At 42.5% G+C, this 27,276-nt stretch overlaps 1 protein-coding gene across 9 annotated transcripts in view; it reads left to right on the top strand.

Moving 5' to 3' along the window:
* LOC130931032 (ryanodine receptor 3-like) overlaps positions 1-27,276 on the top strand; it is a 201,207-nt gene that overhangs the window by 52,478 nt on the left and 121,453 nt on the right. For all 9 annotated transcript variants that reach the window (XM_057859484.1, XM_057859483.1, XM_057859486.1 and 6 more), the window contains 8 exons: positions 872-967; positions 2,348-2,466; positions 2,535-2,668; positions 3,713-3,954; positions 4,479-4,671; positions 8,638-8,854; positions 11,605-11,709; positions 21,415-21,518. In XM_057859484.1, coding sequence (XP_057715467.1) covers positions 872-967; positions 2,348-2,466; positions 2,535-2,668; positions 3,713-3,954; positions 4,479-4,671; positions 8,638-8,854; positions 11,605-11,709; positions 21,415-21,518 — 1,210 coding nt within the window. The remainder of the gene's footprint in view (positions 1-871; positions 968-2,347; positions 2,467-2,534; positions 2,669-3,712; positions 3,955-4,478; positions 4,672-8,637; positions 8,855-11,604; positions 11,710-21,414; positions 21,519-27,276) is intronic.

Consider the following 27,276-nt stretch of genomic DNA (forward strand, 5'->3'; position numbering starts at 1 on the left):
GACAGAGTTGCATCTTGTCTGTATCTGATATGAAACTACCTCCCGTATGTGGTTTAAGTCCTTTGTGACTGTTCCGACAACAAAAGAGCCATTCTGCTTTGGGCTAAAAATCGGATTTTGGCTGCCAGTCTGAACAAAACCAATGTGACTGTCATCTGTTCTCCACTCCTCACCTTTTCCATATGTCCTTAATAGTGCTTATTTGCACTCATTTAACTTAGAAGTCCCATTAGTGTTCCGGCTATATCCAGGGCCGGCCCAGCCTATACGCAGACTATGCAGCTGCATAGGGCCCCTGACCACTAGGGGGCCCCCCAATCTGGCGATTGTTTAATTTATATTCAGTTCGCTTTATTTTACTTTTGTGAGGTTTGATACTTGATTACAAGCTTAAAACAATAAAAAGTTCTTCCTTAACTTCTTTCCTCTTTTAGAAAAAGGTTTGGCGCTATCTACTGTAAGTACTGGGGTGACAAGTTTGAAGTATGCAGTGCAACAAAATCCGATTAATATACAAAATATGGACGTATGGGATGGATTGCATGTATGGGTTTCACAGTACACTGTTACGAAATGGTGGGCCAAAAATATGGGCCCCTTTGCATTCTTATGCTCAGGGCCCCCAAATGGCCTGGGCCGGCCCTGGCTATATCGTCTCCTTCTTCCGTCCAGTCTGCCTCCTTCTCCACACTTGCGCCTGTGCAGCGATAATTGTATTTAGAATGGCCCTTTCTTCTTCATTTCTGTTTCTCTGCCTGTCCGTACAAACGTGACGATTTGAGTTGTCTGGTTTTTGCACTTTCTTTGGTCATGGTTTTGCTGTCTGCGTCTGCCCTCCGCTAAGGATGCACTCTTTCCTTATCTCACGCAGCGGCGTTAATCAGAGGAAACCGGAACAACTGCACTCAGTTTTCCAACAGCTTGGACTGGCTTGTTAGCAAGCTTGAGAGACTGGAGTCGTCTTCCGGTGAGTTCAGTTTCATTCTCAGAGATGTTATGCTTTGTTCTGAGAATGCTATGCCGTAAACGTAGAGGGTAACCTACTAATTGGTGAATACTCCTTTTCTGATAATGACTTTTTAACCGATATCCTGATATTGTCCAATTCCAAAAATCAAATACCGATATCAAACCGATACTGATACCGATACTGTTTGAGGAATGGCTAATCGTATTGTGATGCCCTGGTCAAACAAGTCTGCTCGCATAACAAATCCAAGTTTGGAGACATCTAATGCTCATTGAGCTTAACTGCTGTCCTAAGCTGCCACCGGCCCTTGTACATAGGCAGAAGGCAGAGGAGTCTACATTCAATTTGAAGGCAACAGAGTGTGGCGTGCCTCAGTGGTAATGTAGTCGTTCCCAATCTAGGGGTCGTGGGTGCCATTCTCCGCCCTGTCTAAGTATCCTTGTGCAAGATACCGAACCCCACGTCGCTCCTGGTGCTACGTCACCAGTCGGTGGATGAGGATATAGTGTAAAGCGCTTCGAGGGCTTTAAAAGTTGCAAAGGCGCTATACAAGTGTAACTCCATTTACCAACATGCATGTTGGCCCAAAATAGATCATGAAAAACCCATATCGATATTAGGGCTGCAGTTCTGGATTATTTAAGTAATTGATCAATCTATGAATTAGTTCAAATAATCCAGTCATCGGATAGGGATCATTTAATGTGTTGCAGAATACATTTTTGGAGATGTAAAAATGTTGTTAAATGCCAATACATAATAAAGTTCCTTTGTGCTTTTTCCAAACAATGTAGAATTGTACTTTCATTTCAGAGGAGCATTAAAAATGAATGAAAATACTTCATCTTAGCCTCAAACAATGAAAAAAAAATCACTAAAGGGTAACGTAAGAGCAATTGGCAAACTTGTATCGCAAAAGCCTGCTAGTTTAAATGCTATAAAATGCTAACATAAAATAAATAAATAAACAATGCTCTTAACAAATCGTTCAAACACACATTCCCACGAAAATCTAAGTGTACCTCTAAACTAAATTACGAATGCATAAACAATCATATTGGCTTAGACAAACGCTTATACAAGCTTATGTTGGTCTCAACAGGGAGCAGCAGGATCCAGCCATGTTAGTTGAGTTGTGTCATATTCACTGTTGCCAGTAGAGGGCAGTATATCTATGCTAATCAATCAAAGTAAATGCAAACACTTACAAAACAAACCATTGAAACGCCTGCCACTTTAATTGAACGAATCCTCGAAGCGGCAAAATTACATTCGAAGCTTTTTGCTAAAGTCAGTGTAATCTCAGTGCTAGTCGATATTATTGGATACCATTTAGCAACGCTTCTATCGGCTAATATCGGACAACTCTACTTGTAGGTATTCTAGAAGTTCTGCACTGTATTCTCATTGAGAGCCCAGAGGCACTCAACATGATCCAGAGAGGCCACATCAAGTCTATCATATCGCTGCTTTATAAACATGGACGCAACCACAAGGTGGGTAGCCCATACCTAAAATAGCAGATGTTATTATGGATGATACTACCGCTCCTTCTTTCCTTTAGATTCTCGATGTGCTTTGCTCATTATGTGTGTGTAATGGCGTCGCTGTGCGAACCAATCAAAACCTCATTTGTGATCACTTGCTGCCCAAGAGAGACCTGCTGCTACAAACCCAGCTGGTCAATGACGTCCAAAGGTTAGAAAACGTGATGTGTGAAAAAGTGCATGAAAGCTCCAATTTGCCGACTACATTTCTCAAGAATGTGAACCTAACGATTCGATAGGCTAAATAATCAATGCGAAATAAATCTGTATTGACTTTTCCTAACTTTCACGTGTATCGGTTTCGGTCATAGACCGTTCGATTTGGACCCTTGTTTTCAAAAGAAACATTTTGAAAACTTCCAGAATAAACATGATCATATTATATAATATGAAATAGATTTTAGGAGCAAATTTAAATGGAAATAATTCAACATAACTTCAATTATTATTTACATACACACTTTTTATTTATCTCTCTGTAAAAACAATAAACATTTGCTTTAAGACAACTCAACATTGTTTAAATAAATAAATAATTATAACTGAAAAAACTTCTAAGTCAGGGTATAACAAAAATAGATAATAATGGAGCCTGTCCCTAGGTAAAACTACTCTTTTTGTCCACAAGCACAGCTAAACTCAGCGAAAAAAGACAACTTTTGACCTCGACTATGATTAATGTATGATTATCTGAAAAAATGTCTGTACGGGCTGCAAATAAAAATCATTTTGAAATCAATAAAGTGGAAAATAAATGACACCATTTGAAATAAATGCAAGTCATCAGCCAATCAAAGATGCGTTCGAGGAGAAAAAAATGGATGAAAAGTCAGAAAATCATGAAAATAATTCACTTATAACAATTCTTTCCTTACAACATACGGGAAGACAATCTATAAATGAAGTCATATACTGCAAATCGGGTTGCTTAAAAGTTGGTGGGGACCATCCTGCAAAGTTGCTAGTGTTCTGTGGCCCTATGCAAACCTACGCCCACGTCGTCGCCGTGTAAAGGATAGGTTTCCCGTTGACGTGTAAACGGACCCTGAGTTACTGTTACAACTAGAATGGCGTGTAGAATATTTCCAAAATCAAATAAAGCATAGACGCAGCTGTCCTTAAGGTAGACATGAATTTAGCTCTGAGAAAAAGCAAATGATTACGATATTTGTGTCTTCATTTCCTCCATTGCCAGTATGAGACCAAACATCTTCCTCGGGGTGAGCGAAGGTTCAGCTCAGTATAAGAAGTGGTACTACGAGCTGATGATTGACCAGGTGGACCACTTCGTGACCAGTGAACCCTCTCACCTGCGAGTGGGCTGGGCCAACACCAAGGGCTACGCACCTTACCCCGGAGGGGGTGAGGGTTGGGGGGGAAACGGTGTGGGAGATGACCTCTATTCCTATGGTTTTGATGGACTGCATCTCTGGTCAGGTGAGAAAATGTCTGTCGCATATACAATATATTGATACTTTGTCTCTCAAAAGGTTATCGATATGCTCCCACCGAGAATCGGTATATCATTTAAAAAGGTGTTTACGACTTAGGGTAACATCAAAGGAGGACACCGGGCGGGGGGGTGGTTGGGGTGTCATAAATCAAAAGAGAAGAACCCTAGGTACGAGGTCACGGGGAGGTCAGAGTCGTAAATCATCGGTCGCTCACAACCCGTTTGTTGAAAAGCCCATTTTAATTTCTCAGACAGACGTCCAATCCGTTTGACGTGAGAGGGGCGGCAGGGACTGGACTAATCGCATTCCTTTTTACAGCAGAAGACTGAAAATAGCTTGTTTTTTGAAGAATGATTTCCTGACCCGTGTATCGCTAATTGTTGTACGGTGAGATCGTGAGCCTTGTATGGCAAATGGTATGGTGAGGCTCGCGGTCCCCCAAGTCTAGACAAATCCAAAACCCTAGCGGGGAGGGACACCAAAAGAGTGAATTTGATTGTTTCCCAGGTCGCATCCCCAGAGCGGTCGCATCTCTCAACCAGCACATCCTGACCTCCGAGGACGTGGTGAGCTGCTGCCTCGACCTCGGAGCTCCCAGCATCTCGTTCCGCATCAACGGACAGCCCGTTCAGGGCATGTTTGAAAACTTCAACACGGACGGTCTCTTCTTTCCCGTCGTCAGCTTTTCTGCCGGCGTCAAGTGAGTTTTCGTACTCCCCGCAATCGTACGCGATGAGCGCGCGAGCTCGATGAGATGTGACAGACGCATATCTGAAATCCACCTACTCGCGCCCTTGAGTGGGAGACAGGTGAAATTGGATGTATTTGCCTCTGTTGCTGTGGTGACCGCAGATCATGTGAGCAACTTGCATAAATGTAATTTCAAGCTCAGGCAGTTTTTCATGAGCTTTTTGCAATCCCTAACTTTTGCAGTGTTGTTTTTGGCAGCCCTTTTAAGTTCTGTCTTTGTCTTATTTGACCAAAATGCTTTTTAATTTTAGACATATTTCAGTCATTTCAAAATGTGTTCGTCCCGGTCCAGTTTTGGTCGACAAAATCTCATCTAAATTTCGTCTAGTTTTAGTCGACGATGACTCCAAATGTTTTGCTCTGTAAAATTCCAAAGTTTTAGTCCAAAAATCAATTGAGCCTTCCAACCATTTCGAATGACCATAGACTGACGAGCGCAGATTGTAGTGTCTGCAAGGACAAGGCCAATTTTGTGAAAATACAAACGCAGCAGGAAAAACAAACAGAACGCCAATTTGCGCTTCCAGTTATTCGCAGGGTTTTACATAGTATTCATTTAAAAAAATGATACATTTACACAAAAATGCGTCCTTTCATTTTGAGGCGTGAGAGAATATTTCGCAGCAAAACGTATTGTAGAGGCTTTGCACATACGCACGGGCACTCATGCGAGGCGCGTGACCGGTACCTGGTGCGAGATTGACACACGACAAAACCAACCAACACCATCGAAGCCGCCCCTACAATGAAAGACACGACGAGAGCGACAATAAGAGTGACTTTATTCTGTGAGCCGTTTGGCTGCGCACCATCGGGACCTCCCCTAAAGTGATTGGCAAACTAGACCGCCGACACCTCTCAGGAACATTTCAACAATTTTTACCCGTAAATGGAGCAAGGCCAAACACCTCCACGACCTCCGATGGGATATTAAGCAGTACTTTTCTCCATTTTTACACCCAAAGCACTGCTACGATGCAAACTGACGTACTCTACATACAATATGAAAATGTCACGCGTTGTGAACATATGACAGAAACTGTCACACATGCGTCTTGCTATGTTCTAGTCTCCCAAGCCACATATTTAGCTCGTCATCTTCACGCCGTCGTGAAAAACTTGAAATATTTTCGCTATCGTCATCGTTGACGAAAATGACAATAATCTGACTTTAGACTAGCCAAAGCCATTCACCTGAATGAGCAAATTTGTGTGTGTTTCAGAATACCGTATGAACCTGGACTAAGCTCCCTGAAAGAAGAGAAAACATTGAAACTCCACCATTGTTGTTTTTGGCAACCCTTTTAATTTTTTGTCTGTCTTTTGGAAGATTATACTTTGCACAATTCTTTTGTCATGTTTTTTTTTTTTTTTTTGACGTGCCCGTTCAGACTGCCTTTGTCCATTGAGCCCGTTCAAGTATCACGCATGCGCACTAATTCGCAGTCCGAGATGCGCTGAGCAACAACATTCAAGGGGTGATCATATTTTCATTTCCAAAAAGAAGACACAAATAGGAGGACTAAAATAATCCTGATTAGTCTTATATTTAAAGTTTATATGGATTGACAGCTTGTGCGCACGACGCACACACATACGGACAGTTCGCCCTACTCTCGGCCGTGTAAGCAATCTTGCAATATTGCTCATTTGGAGCACGGAGAGAAAAGAGCATTCTCAGGCTTATGCCCCCTCCCCTTCTATTTGTTCATGACTGTTTTCAAGCCCGCCTCTTTCCTAAATACCGTGTTCGTGCTAGGCGGTAACACTAATGCATAGCTCCATCGCTAACGTAGCGCCCTGTCTCTCTCGCTCTTTGCCGACGTAATTGCTGCATGAATTCCAATTTGGGGGACTAGACGATTCAGACCGCAACCACATTCAGAAAAAATGTGGCCCAGATCGGCTTTTTGTCATCTCAAAGGCTAGGTTCATACTGCAAGTCCATCCATCCATCCATTATCTTCCGCTTAGTCCGGGGTCGGGTCGCGGGGGTAGCAGCTTTAGCAGGGAAGCCCAGACTTCCCTCTCCCCAGCCACTTCAGCCAGCTCCTCCGGCGGGATTCCAAGGCGTTCCCAGGCCAGCCAAGCGACATAGTCTCTCCAGCGTGTCCTGGGTCGACCCCGGGGCCTCCCGTCGGTGGGACGTGCCCGGAACTCCCTCTCCAGGGAGGCGTCCGGGAGGCATCCGAACCAGATGCCCGAACCACCTCAACTGGCTCCTCTCAACGCGGAGGAGTAGCGGCTCGACACCGAGCCCCTCCCGGATGACCGAGCTTCTCACCCTATCTCGAAGGGAGAGCCCGGACACCCTGCGGAGGAAACTCATTTCGGCCGCTTGTATCCGGGATCTTGTTCTTTCGGTCACGACCCACAGCTCGTGACCATAGGTGAGGGTAGGAACGTAGATCGACCGGTAAATCGGGAGCTCCGCCTTTTGGCTCGGCTCCTTCTTCACCACAACAGACCGGTGCAGAGCCGCATCACTGCAGACGCTGCACCAATCCGCCTGTCAATCTCCCGCTTGTACCGCATACTGCAAGTCTTAATGCACAATTCTGTTTTTTGTTTTTTTTTGTCATATCAGTTTTTTTGGTGTGCCCGTTCAGACTGCCTTTGTCCATTAAGCCCGTTCAAGTATCACGTATGCACACTAATTCACAATCTGACACACGCTGAGCAAACTGACCCGCATGCGCAGAGGCATCAAAACAAATAACTACGGTACACCCTGTGTGTGTCAGATTGCCCCGACTCGTCCATGTAAGCAATACTGAAATATTGGCGCGCAGTAAGCATTATCAGGCTTACCCTTTTCTCCATTGTATTTTTTTATGACTGTGGTCAAGTCTGCCTCCTGCGCAGTAAAAGCCGAGTTCAAGCTAGGCGCTAACGCTAATGAACAGCTACACCGTTGCCGTCTCGCGTGCCGCTCTCACTCTTTGCTGGCTTAATTGCCGCACGGATTCCGATTTGGGAGACTTGACAGTTCATACTGCCGCTTCTGGGAAAATGTGGTCCAGATAGGATTGAAAGCACATACGAAAGTGACCCAGATTGGATTTGAAATGGTCCACTTCTATGCGACTTGTCTAGGTCAGACCGTCAAGACAATGCCTGATGCTAAAAATGTTTTCATCTGTAAAATACATTTTACTCCAGAAATAAATAAAGGTTTCCAACTATTTGGATTGACAGACGAGCACATATTGTAGCAGTGTACAAGGCAGGAAAACAGTACATTATTTTCAATGAATTATACCCACCTGGAAGCCACAAACTGCATGTAACAAAAACTTAAAATGTCACACATTGTGAAGCTGTGACGGAAACTTGCGCATTTTCGTCTCGTCAGTGGAACACTGGCATTTGTCTGGTTTTGTTTTAGTCCGCCAAAACACATTTTTAGCTCATTATCATCTCGTCATGAAAAATGTTTGTCGATGGAATATTTTCGTTATCGTTGACGGAAACGACACTGAACTCTACGGCGGGAGCGAAAATGACATTTCATACCCAGATTTTTTGACTTATCAGGATGTTCTGCTCAAATTCAAATACAGGATAATCTTTTGCGATGAATCCAACCAGAGAGGGGAATGTGATTGCCTCCATGATTTCCATTTCATTTGAGAGGCGAAACGTTTCCACCAAATGAGTCAGCCAGCTGCTGCCCCACTGAACAGAGCCGTTAGTGGACGCTCACATTTTCACTCTTCAATAATTGAGGGCGGCAGCCATAAATGCGTCACCACTCTACGTCACCACTACTACTCCAATCTTTATTTTGGGCCGTCTTAGGAGAGCTTCTTAGGATTCTTTTTTAATATCCTAAAGCCCCCACGTCACTGACTGGCTGGAAAATGAGATTCATTCACTATCCAGTTTTTCATGCCTCTTTTTTTGACGTCATCAGGGTAAGGTTCCTGTTGGGCGGTCGCCACGGCGACTTTAAATTCCTGCCACCGTCGAGTTACGCCCCGTGTTACGAGGCCCTGCTGCCCAAAGAGAAGCTGAGGGTGGAGCCGGTTAAGGAGTACAAGAGGGATGCGGACGGTGTTCGAGATTTGCTAGGCACCACCCTCATCTTGTCGCAGGCCTCTTTCATTCCGACGCCGGTGGAAACTAGCCAGGTAAGCAGAGTCCTTTTTTCAGGGTTGCCAGATGGGAAAGCAGCTTTAAAACCTCATCTATATTTTGATGTTGTTTGTAACAAATAAATATCACTGAATCATTGCCGTTTTGCCAAAAAGCATCATAGGAGATGTAGTTCCTCTTAAAAAAGCTTGATTCATTTAGTGCTGCAACGATGAATCGAGTCATTCAATTGTTCAGGCCAACATAAGGCTTTAAGTTTTTGTTTGAGCCAATATGTCTATGCATTTGTAATTTAGTTAAGAGGTATTTACTGTCAAAGTCCAACTTTTTTAAAGATATTAGAGACCATTAAGATCATTTTATTGATAGAAAAGAAAGAATCCAGCTCTGTTCTAATAGCGATAATCAAAGAAGAAAGTGCATATACCATTTGAAATCAAATCAAACATGAGAAAAGGTCTGTAAAACAAATAGTCTTTCATCAAGTCAGTCTGCCAGCCAGCCAGTCGGTCAGGTGAAGTAGGTAGGCAGCCAGGCGCAAGGGTGATGTGCTGTCACATTTCTCTCTGGTCTTACCTAAATTCATGAGTAGTGCCAAACTGTCACTCAATAATCGCAATATGCAATCACCTTGTCTAAAACACAAATAGTCCATCCATCCATCATCTTCCGCTTAGTCCGGGGTCGGGTCGCGGGGGCAGCAGCTTTAGCAGGGAAGCCCAGACTTCCCTCTCCCCAGCCACTTCAGCCAGCTCCTCCGGCGGGATTCCAAGGTGTTCCCAGGCCGGCCGAGCGACATAGTCTCTCCAGCGTGTCCTGGGTCGTCCCCTGGGCCTCCCGCCGGTGGGACGTGCCCGGAACACCTCTCCGGGGAGGCGTCCGGGAGGCATCCGAACCAGATGCCCGAGCCACCTCAACTGGCTCCTCTCATAGCGGAGGAGTAGCGGCTCGACACCGAGCCCCTCCGGGATGACCGGGCTTCTCACCCTATCTCGAAGGGAGAGCCCGGACACCCTGCGGAGGAAACTCATTTCGGCCGCTTGTGTCCGGGATCTTGTTCTTTCGGTCACGACCCACAGCTCGTGACCATAGGTGAGGGTAGGAACGTAGATCGACCGGTAAATCGAGAGCTTCGCCTTTTGCCTCGGCTCCTTCTTCACCACAACAGACCGGTGCAGAGACAAAAACCACACTGCTCCTCCTGAATCCGAAATTCGACTTCCTGACGGACCCTTCTCTCCAGCACCCCTGAATAGACTTTACTGGTGAAGCTGAGGAGTGTGATCCCTCTATAATTGGAACAGACCCTCTGGTCTCCCTTGGGGGGACCACCACCCCGGTCTGCCAATCCAGAGGCACTGTCCCCGATGTCCATGCAATGTTGTCGAGGCGTGTCAGCCACGACAGCCCCACAACATCCAGAGCCTTTAGGAACTCCGAGCAGATCTCATCGACCCCCGGGGCTTTGCCACCGAGGAGCTTTCCAGAGATCGGAGAGCCCACCTCGGAGTCCCCAGACCCCGCTTCCTCAAAGCAAGGGGTGTCGGTGGAATTGAGGAGGTCTTTGAAGTATTCTCCCCACTGACTCACGACGTCCCGAGTCGAGGTCAGCAGTACCCCATCTTCACTATATACAGTGTTAACGGGGCACTGCTTTCCGCTCCGCAGACGCCAGATGGTGGACCAGAATTTCCTCGAAGCCGGGGCAATAAGTATGCCCACACCTGCTCGGCGCCTCTCACCGTGGGCAACTCCAGAGTGGAGGAGGGTCCAACCCCTCTCGAGAGGACTGGTACCAGAACCCAAACTGGTGTGTGGAGGCGAGTCCAACTATATCTAGTCGGAACTTCTCTGCCTCACACACCAGCTCGGGCTCCTTCCCCGCCAGAGAGGTGACATTCCATGTCCCAAGAGTTAGCTTCTATAGCCGGGGGTCGGACCGCCATGACCCCCGCCTTTGGCTGCCGCCCTAATCGCTACGCACCTGACCCCTTTAGCCCATGGGAAGGGCCACACAAGGGAACACAAATAGTGAAAGTAACAAACAGAATGATCCTTTAGTCTTTACAAAAGACATCTCGTCAAACACATTTGTGAGCCAATGAACATATAAATTCCATTTTAAAATGTAGACTTCTGCCAAAATCTGTTATTAAAACAAGCAACATGCTTTTAGTGACTGTAAGCTAGTAGCAGCAATCTCGACAGGATGACGAGACAGCGGGACGGACACAAACGCATATGTTTGTGGGATAGTGCAATGTACACTCAGCCGGACGTGGCGCTATATTACCGTCTTTCCTTGTGTTGTACATGAGAGTGTGCAGACCAAGTCAAGGACGTTTCAAGGCTGCATGTTTGATTTGACAATCCTTCTACATTTGCAACAACACTTTAAGTACATCTCATAGCGTGATGCCATTTGCGTCCAAAGTTGGCTGGGCAAAAGTAGCAGCAAAGCCATGGTTATTGTTTAAGACGGATGGCGCGCTTTCGTGGGAGGAAGCGGGAATGCAGACAAACTACGGTGGCTGAACCAAAAGGTTTTGAAAAGCAAACGTATCTATTTAAACCTTTTTGACATTGTTTTAAGCAGAAAAGTCAGTTTAGAATCGATTTATCCGACAGCCTTACGCCCAATGCCGATTTTCTCCGACCCACACTATGTAAAAATAGCCCGATTGATCAGGAAGCCATCCAATCAGGCATCACTGAATGTATTTTAAATTTCATTTGAGTGCAAGTACAGTAGGAAAAAAATGACCTATTTTGGCTGTATCTTCAGATTGTTATGCCCCCGCATTTGGAAAAAGTTCGGGACACGCTGGCGGAGAACATCCATGAAATGTGGGGCATGAATAAAATTGAACTGGGATGGTCCTACGGAAAGGTGAGAACGTTTCCTTCATCCACTTACTGAAAGAATAAAATCACCATCAAGATAATAAAATAAAAAAAAAAACCAAAAAAAACAAACACATAATCCATACATTTGACCATGTTTTTGAGAAATGAACATTTAAATAGCACATGTTCAAGTACTCAAGTAGAAATGTTAGCAATCAGTGGATCTCAAAAGCTTGAACGTCATCTTGCTTTTTCCTCTCATAATTTGCGGTTCAAACCAAAAAGAGGGTAAGTGGAAAGAAAAATAACATTTTTCATGCTTAGTGCTTTTCATGTCATCTTCACTGTTTATTTGTAGGAACCATAATGTTGTTCTTGTTTCAATGTACACTCAATGGCTGTTGTTTCAAAGGGGGCACAACAGGATTTCTGACTTTGGCACAGTGATAAACCAAGAGGATAGTCTACTTTCTTTTCATTTTTGGTTGACGTTTAGTGAGTGACGATTTGAATGGATTGTGCGAACACCCTTGCTGAAGTGAGCCTTATTTACATCACACTGATCAATACGAATCATTGTACTGCTATGTATAGGGTACGACTGCGCTAGAGTTGAGTTCGGAAGGTCGGAGTGCAGCGGTGGACTAAAGTGGCCCATAGACTTCATAATATATTGATGGGACACGGGGCCGATTAATAGGGGGACTATCTCCATCAAAGCTGACAGAGTGGAAACACAGACAAACACATGAAAATTCTTGTGAATGAATGCTGAAATCCCTGAATTCTTTATAGATATGGACGTAAAACAGTCTCGATTCTTGGTTTAAAGCAAAAAAAAACAAAACAAAACCGGCAGTTAGCATTTATTTGATGTAAATATGTCGAATGTGCTGCTAGTCTTTAAGCCACTGTGGCGCCGCCTTATCACCACAAAGAGCTTTGTACATTGAAAATTCTTATTAACAAATGCTTCAATCCCTAAATTCTTTATAGATATGAACGTAAAACAGTCTCAATTCTTGGTTAAAAGCAAAAAACCGGGCAGTTAGCATTGATTTTACGTAAATATTGCGAATTGTGACGCCAATGCCGTAGCGTTCATTCCTCCCACAGATTTTTTTCACAACGTTTCAAAATGCACGCATGGTACGAAAATTATAATAATCACCCATCATCCTTCCTGTTTGTATAAGGTACAGCTTTTGTACTTTTTCAGCCTAAATCCTGTGTTGGATCGCTTCAAGTGTTTGAGAATAAAGCCTGAGCTATACTCCCGCGTTGCGGTGACGGCGCAGCGACTACGGCATCATTTAATATTCGATGGTTCTCCGGCCAGGTGACGCGTTGCTCTGTAATTCACCGCCAAGCCACTCGAGAGGTGTGGCGTTAAGTTTGTGCGGTTTTGGAGCATGCTTGTTGACTTCCTCTTGTGTAGTTTAACAGAGGAAAAAAAAAAACAATGCAAGATGGAACCCTTGAATGTGGATCTTCAGCTCATCAACATTGAAAAAATGTTGATCATACAAATTTTGAGGCGTAGGCGACGCAGGAGACTGTTTCGAGGTGGTCTGTCCAACTTTTGATGCCGCATAGAGAGTTCTTTCTAGCCTCGGGTGGAAACCAGTTAGCTGTAGCGGCTAGCTTCAAACTGGCGTCGAGCACTGCGTCCAGCGTTTTTGTCCGAGGTCTGCAAAGCCCTCCAGCCCGATTTGTTTGCCGTGTCCTCCAAACAGCCAGTGGGAAGCCATAGCAGATTTCTGGCGTCTATGGAATTTCCCAAACTGCATTGGAAGCCTTGATGTCAACGTTATCATAAAAGCACCGAGGCACTCTCAATCAGTGATGATGTATCGTGTGTGAACTGTCTGTTGTTGAAAATGAAACATCAAAACAAGTCTTTTGACAACAAACCTGTGCTTTATTCTTTATATACTTGAAGTGTGACATGTAAATAAGTCACAGACTCACAGCAAACATATGTACACAATAAATGATGAAGTGCACCGACCAAAAATACGACATAAAGTGATAAAAAGCTGGCAGTTTTTGGCCGACTGGGTCACCGCTTCGAGTGGCCATTCGATTCCGAACACACATACTGTACTTGTCTCGGTGGTTCTTCCATTGTTTTTATTCAATCGCTGGCTGACCTCCAGCCCTGTATTTTCTCCCACGAATTGCTTGCCATTTGGCAATCTTCATAATGTCTTGACGAGACATTGTAGAAATTGTTGTACTTGCTCTTCGTTGATACTCTTGTCGGCTTGGTCCATTTTTGCGTGTATCAAAATCATTTTTGAGAATAGCGGTGATTTCCCGCTGAACCGGAAACAACAGTCTGAGCGGACCAATCGTAGTCCATTTCCACCACGTCACACGCGTTGAAGCGACGCGAAGTCAAAAAAAAAAAAGAAGGACCCAGAGAGGCTACGGCGCAGGGGCGTAAATCGGGTCTTCGTTGACGGCGCAGGTCTGACGCGGAAGCATAACTCGGCCTTAACTGAGACTGGCTGACACGGAGTGTGGGACGGCCCCCTACTTGAAGCCGTGGCGCGGTTGCATGGTACACAAGACTCACCGCTTGTTCCAGCTATAGAGTCTGGCGACCGTTCGGCGGATCAAATTCCCAGGGCGGAGCAAGCCACGGCAAACAGACGGCGGAGTAGACCGATCGACGACGGGCGGACGTGCCGTTGATGAAGCGACAAGAAACTAGCGCATATGAAGGAATAAACATACGAGGAGAGCGGAGAACCGAGAAGTTTATTCAACACGGATAGCGCGAGGCAGACTGTTGGTTTTAGCGACTCGATGTGTTTTTGGTCATTTAAAACCGAATTTACCGCGGCTTGGAACATATTCTCGGTTCTCCAGTTGGCCATCTGTGTTGTTTTGGAGACGACATCTGACGCCCAAGAGTGACGTGGCTCGTTAAGAAGACGTCACGCAAATAAAGGAATCTGATTGCACGGATGATTTCGTTCGGGCTCGAGAGGCCAATAAAGAGATGGGTCCCAGACTCTTCTCACAGTGTTTTAAAAATACAGGGAGAATAGTGGCGCAGTGTTTGGGTAATGTGTCCCGTCAACATCATTATGAAGTCTATGCTCTAGCCATCTATTTGTCTGTGGTGTGTTGATAACTGTATTTAGTAAATCTTTTAATGAATGATGTATCTTTCTTGGTTTATTGCACAATGAATTAGAAATACACTGTACGAGATTTAAAAAGGCCTAGATAAGTGATAGTGCGGATGTCAGGGGGTTAAATAACTAACACACAGCACATAAAATCAATTTTAGGGGTATGTATGGCCTCCTCTCTGGTGATACGTTTAATCCCGATACAGTTGAAGACAATTATTGCGATATTTGTATATCACAAAAAAAAAAACAACAACTCAAAATGGAAATAAATACATGTATATCAATTTGTTCCTGAAGCCTTATCCAGCACTCAAGTAAAAATGTTTTTGTTTTATGTTTGAACAACATACAGTATGGCTTCCATTATAATATATATAATATACAGAGGTACCTCTACATACAAATTCAATTCATTCCAGGACCTCATTTGTAAATTGAAATGGTTTCCCAAAAGAATACATTATAATTGGATGATTTTGTTTCACAGCCCAAAAAACTACGCTAAATCCTTCATAAATGCCGCTGGTACAATAACACAAAAAGCAATTACACATAACAAAACAAATACATATATATAAACTAGGGCGGTCAAACGATTAAATTTTTTAATCGAGTTAATCACAGCTTAAAAATTAATAAATTGTAATCAATCGCAATTCAAACCTAACCCTAAATATGCCATATTTTTCTGTTAATTTTTATTGGAATGGAAAGATAAGACACAAGACGGATATATACATTCAACATACTTTACATAAGTACAGTATTTGTTTATTATAACAATAAATCAGCAAGATGGCATGAACATGAACATTCCCTTAAAGCGATCCATGGATAGAAAGACTTGTAGTTCTGAAAAGATAAATGTTAGTACAAGTTATAGAAATTTTATATTAAAACCCCTCTTAATGTTTTCGTTTTAATAAAATTTGTAAAATTTTCTAATCAAAAAACAAACTAGTACCTCGCCATTGTTGATGTCAATAATTACACAATGCTCATTGTGAAACAGGCTGAAACTCTTGTGTCAGGCTGAAACCCATAAAATCAGCCGCACCCAAGCACCAGCAGAGGGCGACAAAACACAAAAAAACACAAGTAACAAGTAGACATGACACTGCTGTCATTTTAATCTGTTTGAGCAGGGCATGTGCGTTATTTGCATCAAATATTTTAACGTGATTAATTAAAAAAATTAATTACCGCCCGTTAACGCGATAATCTTGACAGCCCTAATATAAACATATAATCATAATAATATACAAATATACAAATACAATTCGGAATAATAGTAATGATAATTATGTAATGGATCGGTTTCTAATGTGGCGGATGTGTTTTGCATTCTGGTCCCGAAGGCACGTGTGACTAACAACAGAGTGAGAGAGTTGCGGAAGAGTATTTACTTTCACTTCTCATCTTCTGTTGTCGTTGCGTCGGCTACGGCGGACGGTAGCCCTGTTGTGTTGCACAAGTTCTCAAGTGATTAAAAACCTGAGGAGGCTGGTGACTTACTTTCAAATGTTACAATAATAATTGTCACCTTAACTTATAAAGACTGGTGAAGGGCGGTCGGAGGAGGACCGCCCAGATCGTAGACACTGATGCGCACGCCACGCTCATATCATTTCAATCTTGATTTCAATTTTAAGTGTCCCCTTTTTTTCATGACCTGCACTAACCTTCTTAGGACCCATGTTGATTTCTCTCACGTGCGTCCGTCTAGCGGAAAAATGTAATTGCGGCGCTGTCATAAATCGTCTTAAGCATGTCATCGTCATATGTCAAATTTTACGTCAGATGTTGAATGTCAATTTGACATTTTCTGCCATCAATTCAGTAGTAGCGTCGGCGATGATCCTTATAATAACATTAAAAATTGTACGAAACTAAGCCTCTCAATATCAGTTTGTTAATATCACTTGGGCCTTTTTGTCATTTCTAAATACAATTTCTAGGCAAATTCTACTTCAATATGTGAACACGAAAGCCACATGTTGACACAAGAGGTGTAACAATTACACGATGTGGATCAATAATAAGAATTGTTAAGCACAATTGAATTTAAATGAATTTTGATCAAAATGCAAAATGATTATAATTTTGCTATGTCATTTTGTTAAAAAAAAAAAAAAAAAAGTCATATCAACAAACTGATTAGTAATTTTTTATCGATTGAAGTGAATTGGAACCGACTGTGTTAAATGTCTTCATAGTTTTGTATTGAATCGATCGAAGGCCCTTGAATCGATTAATCGCAGAATATCGTATTATCAAAGAATCGACGATGTATGACACTATCATGAAATATTTGCCACCCACCGGTTTACTTGGCGATTTCAATAATCGATAGCTGCAGCCCTACTTCCAGCAAATACACCTGTTTCTTGAGTTCTGAAAATACTTAAATAAATAAATAATTCATAATAATAAATAATTAAGTAATTCACACATAAATTAATTATGCATTATAAAATTGTGCAGAATGTGAAGTGTAATAAAGTTAACCTACTAAAATTAAATTGTGGTGTGTATTTAAAGGTACTGTTCGTATTTTTTCTGTTGAAAAAACAAAACCAAACAAAACTAGCCTTCCACTATTTCTGTTTGGCAAAAACACTTCTCTAACCCAATTGGTACAGGAAAACGAAAGTCCTCAAAAGGTGCTTGAATATGAACCAGGAAAAATGTCTACGAACCCTGTATACGCTGCCTGTTTTGCAGAGATTTAAAAAAGGCCTAGATTAGTGATGGTGCTGCTGTCGGGGTTAAAATACCTCACACTCACAAAATAAATGTACAGAATAAAATGTTGCTGACTGTAAAGTGTAATAAGGTTCATCTACTCAATCTACTCAAAAGGTGTGTAATAGATTTACAGGTACAATATGGAATTCTTAGTGTTAAAAAACAACTAGCCTACGCCTCATCTCTGCTTGGAAAAAACACTTTTCTTACCCACTTAAGACTAACGGTCAACAACCACGTTTGCCGTTTTGACCTTCCTGGTGCTGATTTGACGGGCCAAACCCTCGTTGCTTTATGTTCGCGAGGCCGGAGGTGGCAGTCGCGAGTCAAAAGTGACCAACTCCATACAGTAGTACCTTTAAGTGAAAGGATATTATTTACGCTGTTACTTTAGTGTATAATTCTTCTTCTTTTTTTTTTTTTTTTTTACTGTGTTCATTTAAAAGTGTTTGGGTTGTTATGAGTTCCCTATTTTCACTGCACTAAAGTGAGACTTTGCATCATACCTATTAAATACTTAGATACTAATATGCTATGTATTGGACATAGTAAATACGATTGTGCTAGAGTGAATTGGCCATATGTTTGTCCGTCTGTGGTGTGTGGATTACTGTATATTGTGAAGTACATACAGTTGTGGTCAAAAGTTTACATACTGTACACTTGTGAAGAACATAATGTCACGGCTCTCATGAGTTTCCAGTTATTTCTACAACTCTGATTTTTCTCTGATAGAGTGATTGGAACAGATACTTCTTTGTCACAAAAAACATTCATGAAGTTTGGTTCTTTTATGACTTTATTATAAGCGAACAGAAAAAAGTGATCAAATCTGCCCGGTCAAAAATATACATACAGCAGCGCTAATATTTGGTAACATGTCCCTTGGCCATTTTCACTTCAATTAGGCGCTTTTGGTAGCCATCCACAAGCCTCTGGCAAGCTTCTGGTTGAATCTTTGACCACTCCTCTTGACAGAATTGGTGCAGTTCAGTTAAAGTTGATGGCTTTCTGACATGGACTTGTTTCTTCAGCATTGTCCACAAGTTCTCAACGGGGTTTAAGTCAGGACTTTGGGAAGGCCATTGGAAAACCTTAATTCTAGCCTGATTTAGCCATTCCATTACCACTTTTGATGTGTGTTTGTGGTCATTGTCCTGTTGGAACACCCAACTGCGCCCAAAACCCAATCTTTGGGCTGATGACGTTAGGTTATCTTGAAGAATTTGAAGGTAATCCTCCTTTTTCATTATCCCATTTACTCTCTGTAAAGCACCAGTTCCATTGGCAGCAAAACAGCCCCACAGCATAATACTACCACCACCACCGTGCTTGACGGTAGGCATGGTGTACTTGGGGTTAAAGAGTTCACCTTTTCTCCTCCAAACATATTGCTGGGCATTGTGGCCAAACAGCTCGATTTTTGTTTCGTCTGACCACAGAACTTTCCTCCAGAAGGTCTTATCTTTGTCCATGTGATCAGCAGCAAACTTCAGTCGAGCCTTAAGGTGCCGCTTTTGGAGCAAGGGCTTCCTTCTTGCATGGCAGCCTCTCAGTCCGTGGAGATGCAAAACACGCTTGACTGAGGACACTGACACTTGTGTTCCAGCAGCTTTTAATTCTTGGCAGATCTGCTTTTCGGTGATTCTCGGTTGAATCTTCACCCTCCTGACCAATTTTCTCTCAGCAGCAGGTGATAGCTTGCGTTTTCTTCCTGATCGTGGCAGTGACAAAACAGTGCCATGCACTTTATACTTACAAACAATTGTTTGCACTGTTGCTCTTGGGACCTGCAGCTGCTTTGAAATGGCTCCAAGTGACTTTCCTGACTTGTTCAAGTCAATAATCACTCACAAGAAATTGCTAATTCGTGTTGCTGTATGTATATTTTTGACCCAGCAGATTTGATCACTTTTTCTGTTAACCCATAATAAAGTCATAAAAGAACCAAACTTCATGAATGTTTCTTGCGACAAAGAAGTATCTGTTCCAATCACTCTATCGGAGAAAAATCTGAGTTGTAGAAATAACTGGAAACTCAAGAGAGCCATGACATTATGTTCTTCACAAGTGTATGTAAACTTTTGACCACAACTGTATGTACTTTACAATATACAGTAATCCACACACAGACAGACAAACATATATATGGCCAATTCACTCTAGCACAATCGTATTTACTATGTCCAATACATAGCATTACAATGATATTAGTATCTAAGTATTTAATAGGTATGATGCAAAGTCTCACTTTAGTGCAGTGAAAATAGGGAACTCATAAGAACCCAAACACTTTTAAATGAACACAGTAAAAAAAAAAAAAAAAAAAGAAGAATTATACACTAAAGTAACAGCGTAAATAATATTCTAACTTTTGACCACAACTGTAAATCCTTTGCCAGAATGATGTATCACTCTTGGTTTATTGCACTGTAGGTAAAAAAAAAAAAAAAAAAAAAATCTGACCTGTTTTGCCCTATTATGAAGAAATAGACCCCAAAAACCCGTGAATAAGTGTATATTTAAAAGCATGAACATCCTCCATCTATTAATACTACAGTATTTTCTTTCATGACGGCAGGCAGGTAAGACCTAGTATTTGCAAATGCTTACAGTATAGTCATTGACAGCTATCTTGTACTGATATGAAGAACGATTGTTTAATTTGATGAACTATTATCTAAATAGCTGGCGGGTGTTCATGACATACACGCAGAAAAACTGCATCTCCGTGCATTAGGTGTGTAACGGTACACGTGAGTCACGGTTCGGTACGGGGGCCACGGTTCCGTACAAGTTTGGCACAACAGGAAAAACAAAAAGGCTTTAATTTACAGTTTATCTTTCCAAAATAGGCAATATACCCTTTTTTTTTTTTTTTTTTGTAGGGCTCGACAGTGGTAACAGCAGGGGTGAAAGTGGGCTGTTCCGGTAAAAGGTTCTGCGCCGGAATGGTGCTTTGACCCTGAAAATATGACGGCAACTGTCAAAACCCATTTGTTGAAAATTGATTTCATAAAAATGAGATAATACCATTGTCAACGCGCAGTTCACGGGAAACCGTTAGCAGTGAACATACACTCCCACATAAGATATGTTTTTGTTTTAGCTAAAACAAAATTCCAAAACTGAAAAGGCATGTCTAGAAATAGTGCAAACTAGAGTGTTTCAATGACTTCAGTCTGGCGCTAGAGCAAAATAAACATTTCCTGATTTAAAAATTCCATTAAAATACAGTTCAAAAAGTGTAAGGAATACTGCACTTGATAGTTCTTACAAGGTACATCCGCCATACCTTTCCTAGTTGTGAGTTTGTCTTCTTTTTCTCTGACTGAATAGAAAAAAACTTTATTGTCATTATCAGCGAGAACATTGTCAACAACGAAATTTGACGTGGCACTCCAGTATATTGAATTCAAAGAAAAGAAATCATGTACTCTAGGGCTATACGGTAAGTGAGTAATTATAGCTAATTTGGACTGAAATACTGTATGTGTAACACAGGAATAGTGCAGGAATGTTCGCGTGCACCGAACCGTGATGCCTGTACCGTGACTGTACGGGACGGGACAAATACAGATACCGTTACACTCTTACCATGCATGCGACCATTGCCACCCACGCCGCATTGCCAATTGGATATTTTGGCATCAAGAGTAGCCTCATGAGACGCAAAACATCTCTCGCTTGGTATTTCAGCGATACGGCGAGAGGATGTGTTCCTTTCATAACACGTTCACTTAAGCAGCCTGCGGGTTGACACGTTTCTCTTGACTTCTGCCCACAGCAACAAACGTCGGCTGTGGACGGAGAATTCATCGACTTACTGCGCATGTTGTTTTTGCTCATAGATCAGGGACGATAATAAACGGCAGCATCCTTGTCTGGTGGATTTCTCCAAGCTGCCCGAGACGGAAAAGAACTACAACCTGCAGATGTCGACGGAAACCTTAAAGTATGTCGACCGTTATTTTGTACTAATGAAACCCTTACAGCTGTCATAAAAAAACAAAACAACCTTTCACTTCCAGCTAGTGCTGCAACAATTACGGTAATCGATTAAATTAAGTCATTTCGTTAGGAAAAAAAGCTTCTTATTGAAGGAATTCGGCTTCCCGGCCAAGTCGCAGGAATCACGCCGGCCGATACGGTAGGCGTCCCGCCGGCGCCGCCCCCGCTCGTCGGCCGGAAAGCCAAACTCCGCGTGTCCAATCCAGCGTTAACCCCTTGTACTGACGAAACGGTAACGCTCAGGCGGACAAAAAGGTGTTCGAGAAGAATGACAACGCTTAGTTAAACATTCAGTCTTATGAAGGCTCTCTCGGGGCGGGCAGTGGGCAGGAAGAAGGGTGTGTTTGGGATTATTGTCTGTTTGCCGATGAATTGATTTCACATGCGGATGTTGCTGTTAGGAATGTGTTGTGGAGAGGTGCCCCTCACTTTGTTGGTAAGTGGTGGGATTGCACTTGTTTATGTAGTAGGTTATATATTTTCCGTCGCATTTTTTCAATCTTTTGCAGTCACATTTGGGTTTTGTAATTCCTCGACACATGTCATATAAGTTCACTGGGTTGTTTTATAGCTCCACAATCACAATGGATTCATTTTTGTAAATTCCTTTACCGGCTCGGGATTTTTGTTCAAAGGCTACCATTTTTTTCGTTAGGTTCCGAATCATAGTACTCGGCAGGTTTTTGCCATTTTTAAGTCCCAGTTTTTTATCCTTTAGCCTGCTTCTTTTGTCATTTAGGATGGGGGATATACATTTTATTATTTTTATTTTTTAATTAGGATATTGATTCTTTTTTTGGTGACTGGGGTGGAATAAAGTTTTTCTTTAACTGGGGTGGAATAAAATTTTCTTATTGGCGTCTGTGTCCATCATTTTCAACAACTGGTAAGAGGTGAAGATGTTTTTTTGTGTTTTCAGTTTGTTTCCAAATTTTTCTGTATTGCAACATTCCGCTTTTGTGAAGTACAGACTTTTTACTGTCCTGTAGTCAATGGGGGAATGGTTTTTTTTTCCCGTACTATGTTTGTAGATGTAGCAGTTGTCAGTGATGTTTTTTTCCCTCCTTTCAAAGCCATTCGGAGGTTTTGACACACTGTACTCTGTTGTATTCCTTCTTGTTCGGGGCTGCGCACAGTTCTTACGACAGGCGGTGTTTGAGCTTAACTTTACGGAAGTTGACAAGGGGGGACTTAAATTTTAATCTACTGGGCCGAATTTAACTCAGTGCGTTTCTCACTTTTTCCTAGTGTAAGGGTTTTTATTTACTGGACCAAATTTAACTCGGTGTGTTTCTCATTTTTTCCTAACTAAAGACTAACTTGATTTTTATCTATGGGGCAAAATTTAACTTATTGTACAGTACATCTCAATTTTTCTATAATTCAGGACTAACTTGATTGGTAGCCTGTCTAATTGATCATGGAAAAATCGTTCTCAATACACCTGTACAAAGAGGTCACTGTGAGCTGATGCCTATAGCCACGGGACCAGAGACAGCCAAGGATTAACCCTTTGTAGCGGTATTAAGTTGTTTTATAGAGTATTTAACAGGAGTCCTGAGGGGGACTTACTGATTTCGTCCATCACTGTTTTTAATCCGTTCGTCAATTGCTAATTTTTTTCCACCACTTGCTAAGGCTCAATTCTAAGGCCCAATCCAGTTTTTTACGATCCCCTGTCGGTGCTCGTGAGGGGGAAAAAAAGGGAATAGTTACCTTTCTCGCACACACCATATATCTGTTTGCATTTCTCTAACACACGTAATTAGGGATGGGAATCCAAATCCGATTCCAATTCCGAACCGGTTCCTAGTGTTTCGAGGCCTCGACATCACAATGAAAAAGGCTTAACGATGCCTTTAACCATTCCTAAAGACGCATATTGCGTCACGATGTGTCTTGTATCAAACTAGCATGGCGCCAAGAACCACTCGATCCAAAGTTTGGCTACACTTCACCAGGAAAGAGGGTGAAAATAAAAGGTTACGATGGTTTAGCACGAGCATTGCAGCCGTAAACATAACAATGACAGCACTTGGTTCAAACGCTCGAAAGTGTGTCTTCACTTCACGAGGAAAAATTACAACAAAGCAACTTGCAGTCATTACAAGGTGGAGATAACTGCGTCGGGAGGGAATACGACTGTACTGTCCTCACTGAGACGCTAAGTCTCAGTCCTAGCTATACAGCGGGCTAAACTCCCAAATGACAATGCAGAAGACATTGGTATAGACCCTACCCACGTGACGTCACAACTCCGCTCTCCTGACTGGTGCCGCCCACTTGTCCGTCAACACATCGTGTTGACCTGTTACGGCTACGTACATCCCTCCTATTTACGGCGTGTTTTTCTGCTCGTTAACATTAATAATCAAAATGGTGAAGGCGTGTGTGGCGATCGGTTGCAATAACAGAGAAGATAGACGGAGAGACTTGAAGTTTTACCGGATTCCGAGAGACACGGAGAGGAGAGAGCGAGATGGGCTGCTGCAATTTGACGAGAAAACTGGGCTCCAAACGATTACCACAGATTATGTAGTAGTCATTTTATATCTGGTAAGATGCATTTAATATATATTTAGAGGGTTTTGGGCTGACAACCACAATTAAGATCATTGCTAGGCTAATCGCCGACAACATACACGTATGTATGTAGTGAGAGTGCTATCGCTAAACCATATAAACATTAAAAGCCCTAGCTCCATTGACAAATGACATGAAATACATTAGACTTGACAGTGGATGTTAGCAAGAACAAAAGATTTTGAATTGAAAATTTCGTAACTCACCTTCCGAGCACAAGATTCCTGCCGAATTTTCGTGTACGAGGACCTGTTTCACCCAACCAGCAACGTAGCATTTATAAGCCTCCAAGCTCTTAAAGTTTTTCAAACTTTCGTGAGAATAGGCTGATTTTGTGTGGACAAGATAGTTGTAAATATCAGGGTCAGGCAGAGACGGCGAAGGCAGCCGGTCAAAAATCATCGATTTAGGCATCAAATATGGATCTGGCGACTGTATAGAACGAAGCTTTTCCACATAACGCCTTTTATGCAACACATCCAGTGAGTTTACGGCATCAGAAAGCACCGGGTCTTCCATGAAATGCATTTTAAATTCCTCGATCAATTGAAACCAATGCTAATACAGAGACAAAATGACGGACAAGTGGGCGGAACCATACAGCGAGCACGTGGTTTTGTGACGTCGGTGGGTAGGGTATATAGGATACTGACTTTATTCAGCTGTTGTTATGACACAATCACTTGAAGAGTGAAACTAGAAATAGAAATGAAACAGATCAATTTCGTCCCCAATAACAAACAGGTTTGCATCAACGTAAATCAGCGAAGATTAGCTGCTAATACAATAATAACACAAATGGTTAGCATGCGTTCGCTAGCATTAGCACATCGTTCAAACCACTACACAACTGGATTTAAGTGTCCGATCGCGAGCGGAAACATACAACAACAACAACACAAAAGATGATACATAGAGTGGGGTGGCGTGGCTCAGTGGTAGAGTAGTTGTCCCCAACCCAGAGGTTGTGGGTTCAATTCTCCGTCCTGATAAACTCGTCTAAGTGTCCTTGAGCAAGACACTGAACCCCACGTTGCTCCTGGTGCTGCGTCACCAGTGGGTGGATGGCGAGATAGTGTAGAGCGCCTTGAAAGGTGGAAAAGCGCTATATAAGTATAACACCATTTACCATACAGGCGTTGCCTCTGTAGATCTTTTACAAACATTAACAAAGAACGTATGTTCGTAGCAGTGTTTCCCTCTCTCACTAACTCGCTCACTCGCTTGGATGCGGCACTTCTTCTTTGCGTGTAAGCGCCCTCTTCTTCACGTGAGCGCATTCTTCTTCGCGTGAGGAAGCGCAAGGGCGCTCCCACTTGAGCGTGAAAGCACCATAAAAACTAAAAGGCATGCATTTCAATATAATGGTAAATTATACACTTTAACACATATTGCCAAAGTCACAAGAACGACCTATATGCCAATATATAGCAATATTTTTTTATTTATATTAGAAAATTGTTTCAGTAAAATGTTACACATTCTTGTGCATTTGCCACTTATTGCCACTGTTAACATTGAGGCTTTGGGCCTCTTTTGAACTCGTTGTGAGTTTGTAAGGTTGTGACTTCTGATTAAACAAACTCCATGCCAATCAAAATGTTTGTTCTTCTTTTGCCCCAAATTAGAATCGATAAAGAATCGAATCGTTAAGCAATATCGATAATGGAATGGGAATCGTAAAAATCCTATCAATTACCATCCCTACACGTAATGTAATTAATCAGGGATTCTCATATTTCCTGTAGGACTGTACTACACTAACACACCTAATATAAAATAAATAGCACACCATAGTTTAATGAAAAGAAGCAGAATAGATAACCAACGCCATCTTATCACAGAAGCCCAACGTGTGCGTCTCAAGCAAGATTGATGCCACTCCAAGGACAAAGAGCAGGGCGCTCTGTCCTAAAACAAGTAGCGTCTCGCCCAGACAGGATAACAAAGTTGATAGTGGGCGCTTGGGACGTCAAGACCAGCATCGGTCGCCGTGGCAACCACGTCCCATCCACGCACGAACCTAACCGGTCACAGAGGGATTATCTCACGACAACACTCAGCCACAACTTCAGCCCGGCCCACTCCACCGTAGCCTTAAAAAACACTGGACACTGAGATAACAAACGATTGGCTGCTCGGAAACACTTTCTATGTAGCCTTATTTTGGATCCAGAATTGTCCCTCCGCCGTCTGTTTTTACCTGGTTTTGGACATTGTCGACGAATAAATTGTTAACCTGTTTTCGGTGAGCCTTCTTCAGACTTTTGGAACATGGAGTCAGTTCAAAGGGTTAAAAACGGGAGTGAACGCGCGGAATATCAGCCCTCCTGGTTGATTCACGGAGGCGGTAAGTGGCGGAGCACCATTTCCGTTCGACTGTCGCCGTTTCCGTGCGGCTTGGCCAGTGGGGCGAATTCCTTCAACACCTAAAACGATTCTGCAACGCATTAAAGGTTTGTTACCCGACGAATCGAATGAATCTTTCGATAGATTCGCGCGTTACTTAAATAATGGATAGCTGCCGCCCTACTTCTGGCACATACACCTGTTTCTTGAGTTCTGAAAGTAAATATTTGGTTAAATAACTCGCATACAGAACGTACAGAATAAAATTGTGCTGAATGTGAAGTGTAATAATTAAAGTTTATATACTTCAAATACATTTGAATTGCAGTGTTTAATCGATTTAAAGGTAGTATATGGAATTTTTTGTGTTGAAAAACAAAAATAACTAGCCTTTGACTCGTCTCTGCTTGGCAAAACACTTTTCTAACCCACTTAAGACTAACATTTAACCAACACGTTTTCTGTTTTTACCCTCCTGGTGCTGATTCGACGTGTCAAACGCCAGTTGCTTTATGCTAGTGCTTGCACAAGCATGCACGTGTTTAACACAGGCAAAGGCCAGATACAACACTCGAAAAAATATTACCTAAAAATCGTGTTGAAATGTCATTTTTGCACTGGTATTAATATATAAATAATCCCATCAACTCCACGCAGTCATCCCCTCCCGATCTCAGATCGCCAAATGCTGACGAAAAGAGAATCGTTTGCTCTTTACAATGTAACCATTCCACTCTCATTGGTATGTTAAGAAAATGGAGACGTACATG

The sequence above is a fragment of the Corythoichthys intestinalis genome, chromosome 15 (assembly GCF_030265065.1).
Source record: "Corythoichthys intestinalis isolate RoL2023-P3 chromosome 15, ASM3026506v1, whole genome shotgun sequence".
Lineage (NCBI taxonomy): Eukaryota > Metazoa > Chordata > Actinopteri > Syngnathiformes > Syngnathidae > Corythoichthys > Corythoichthys intestinalis.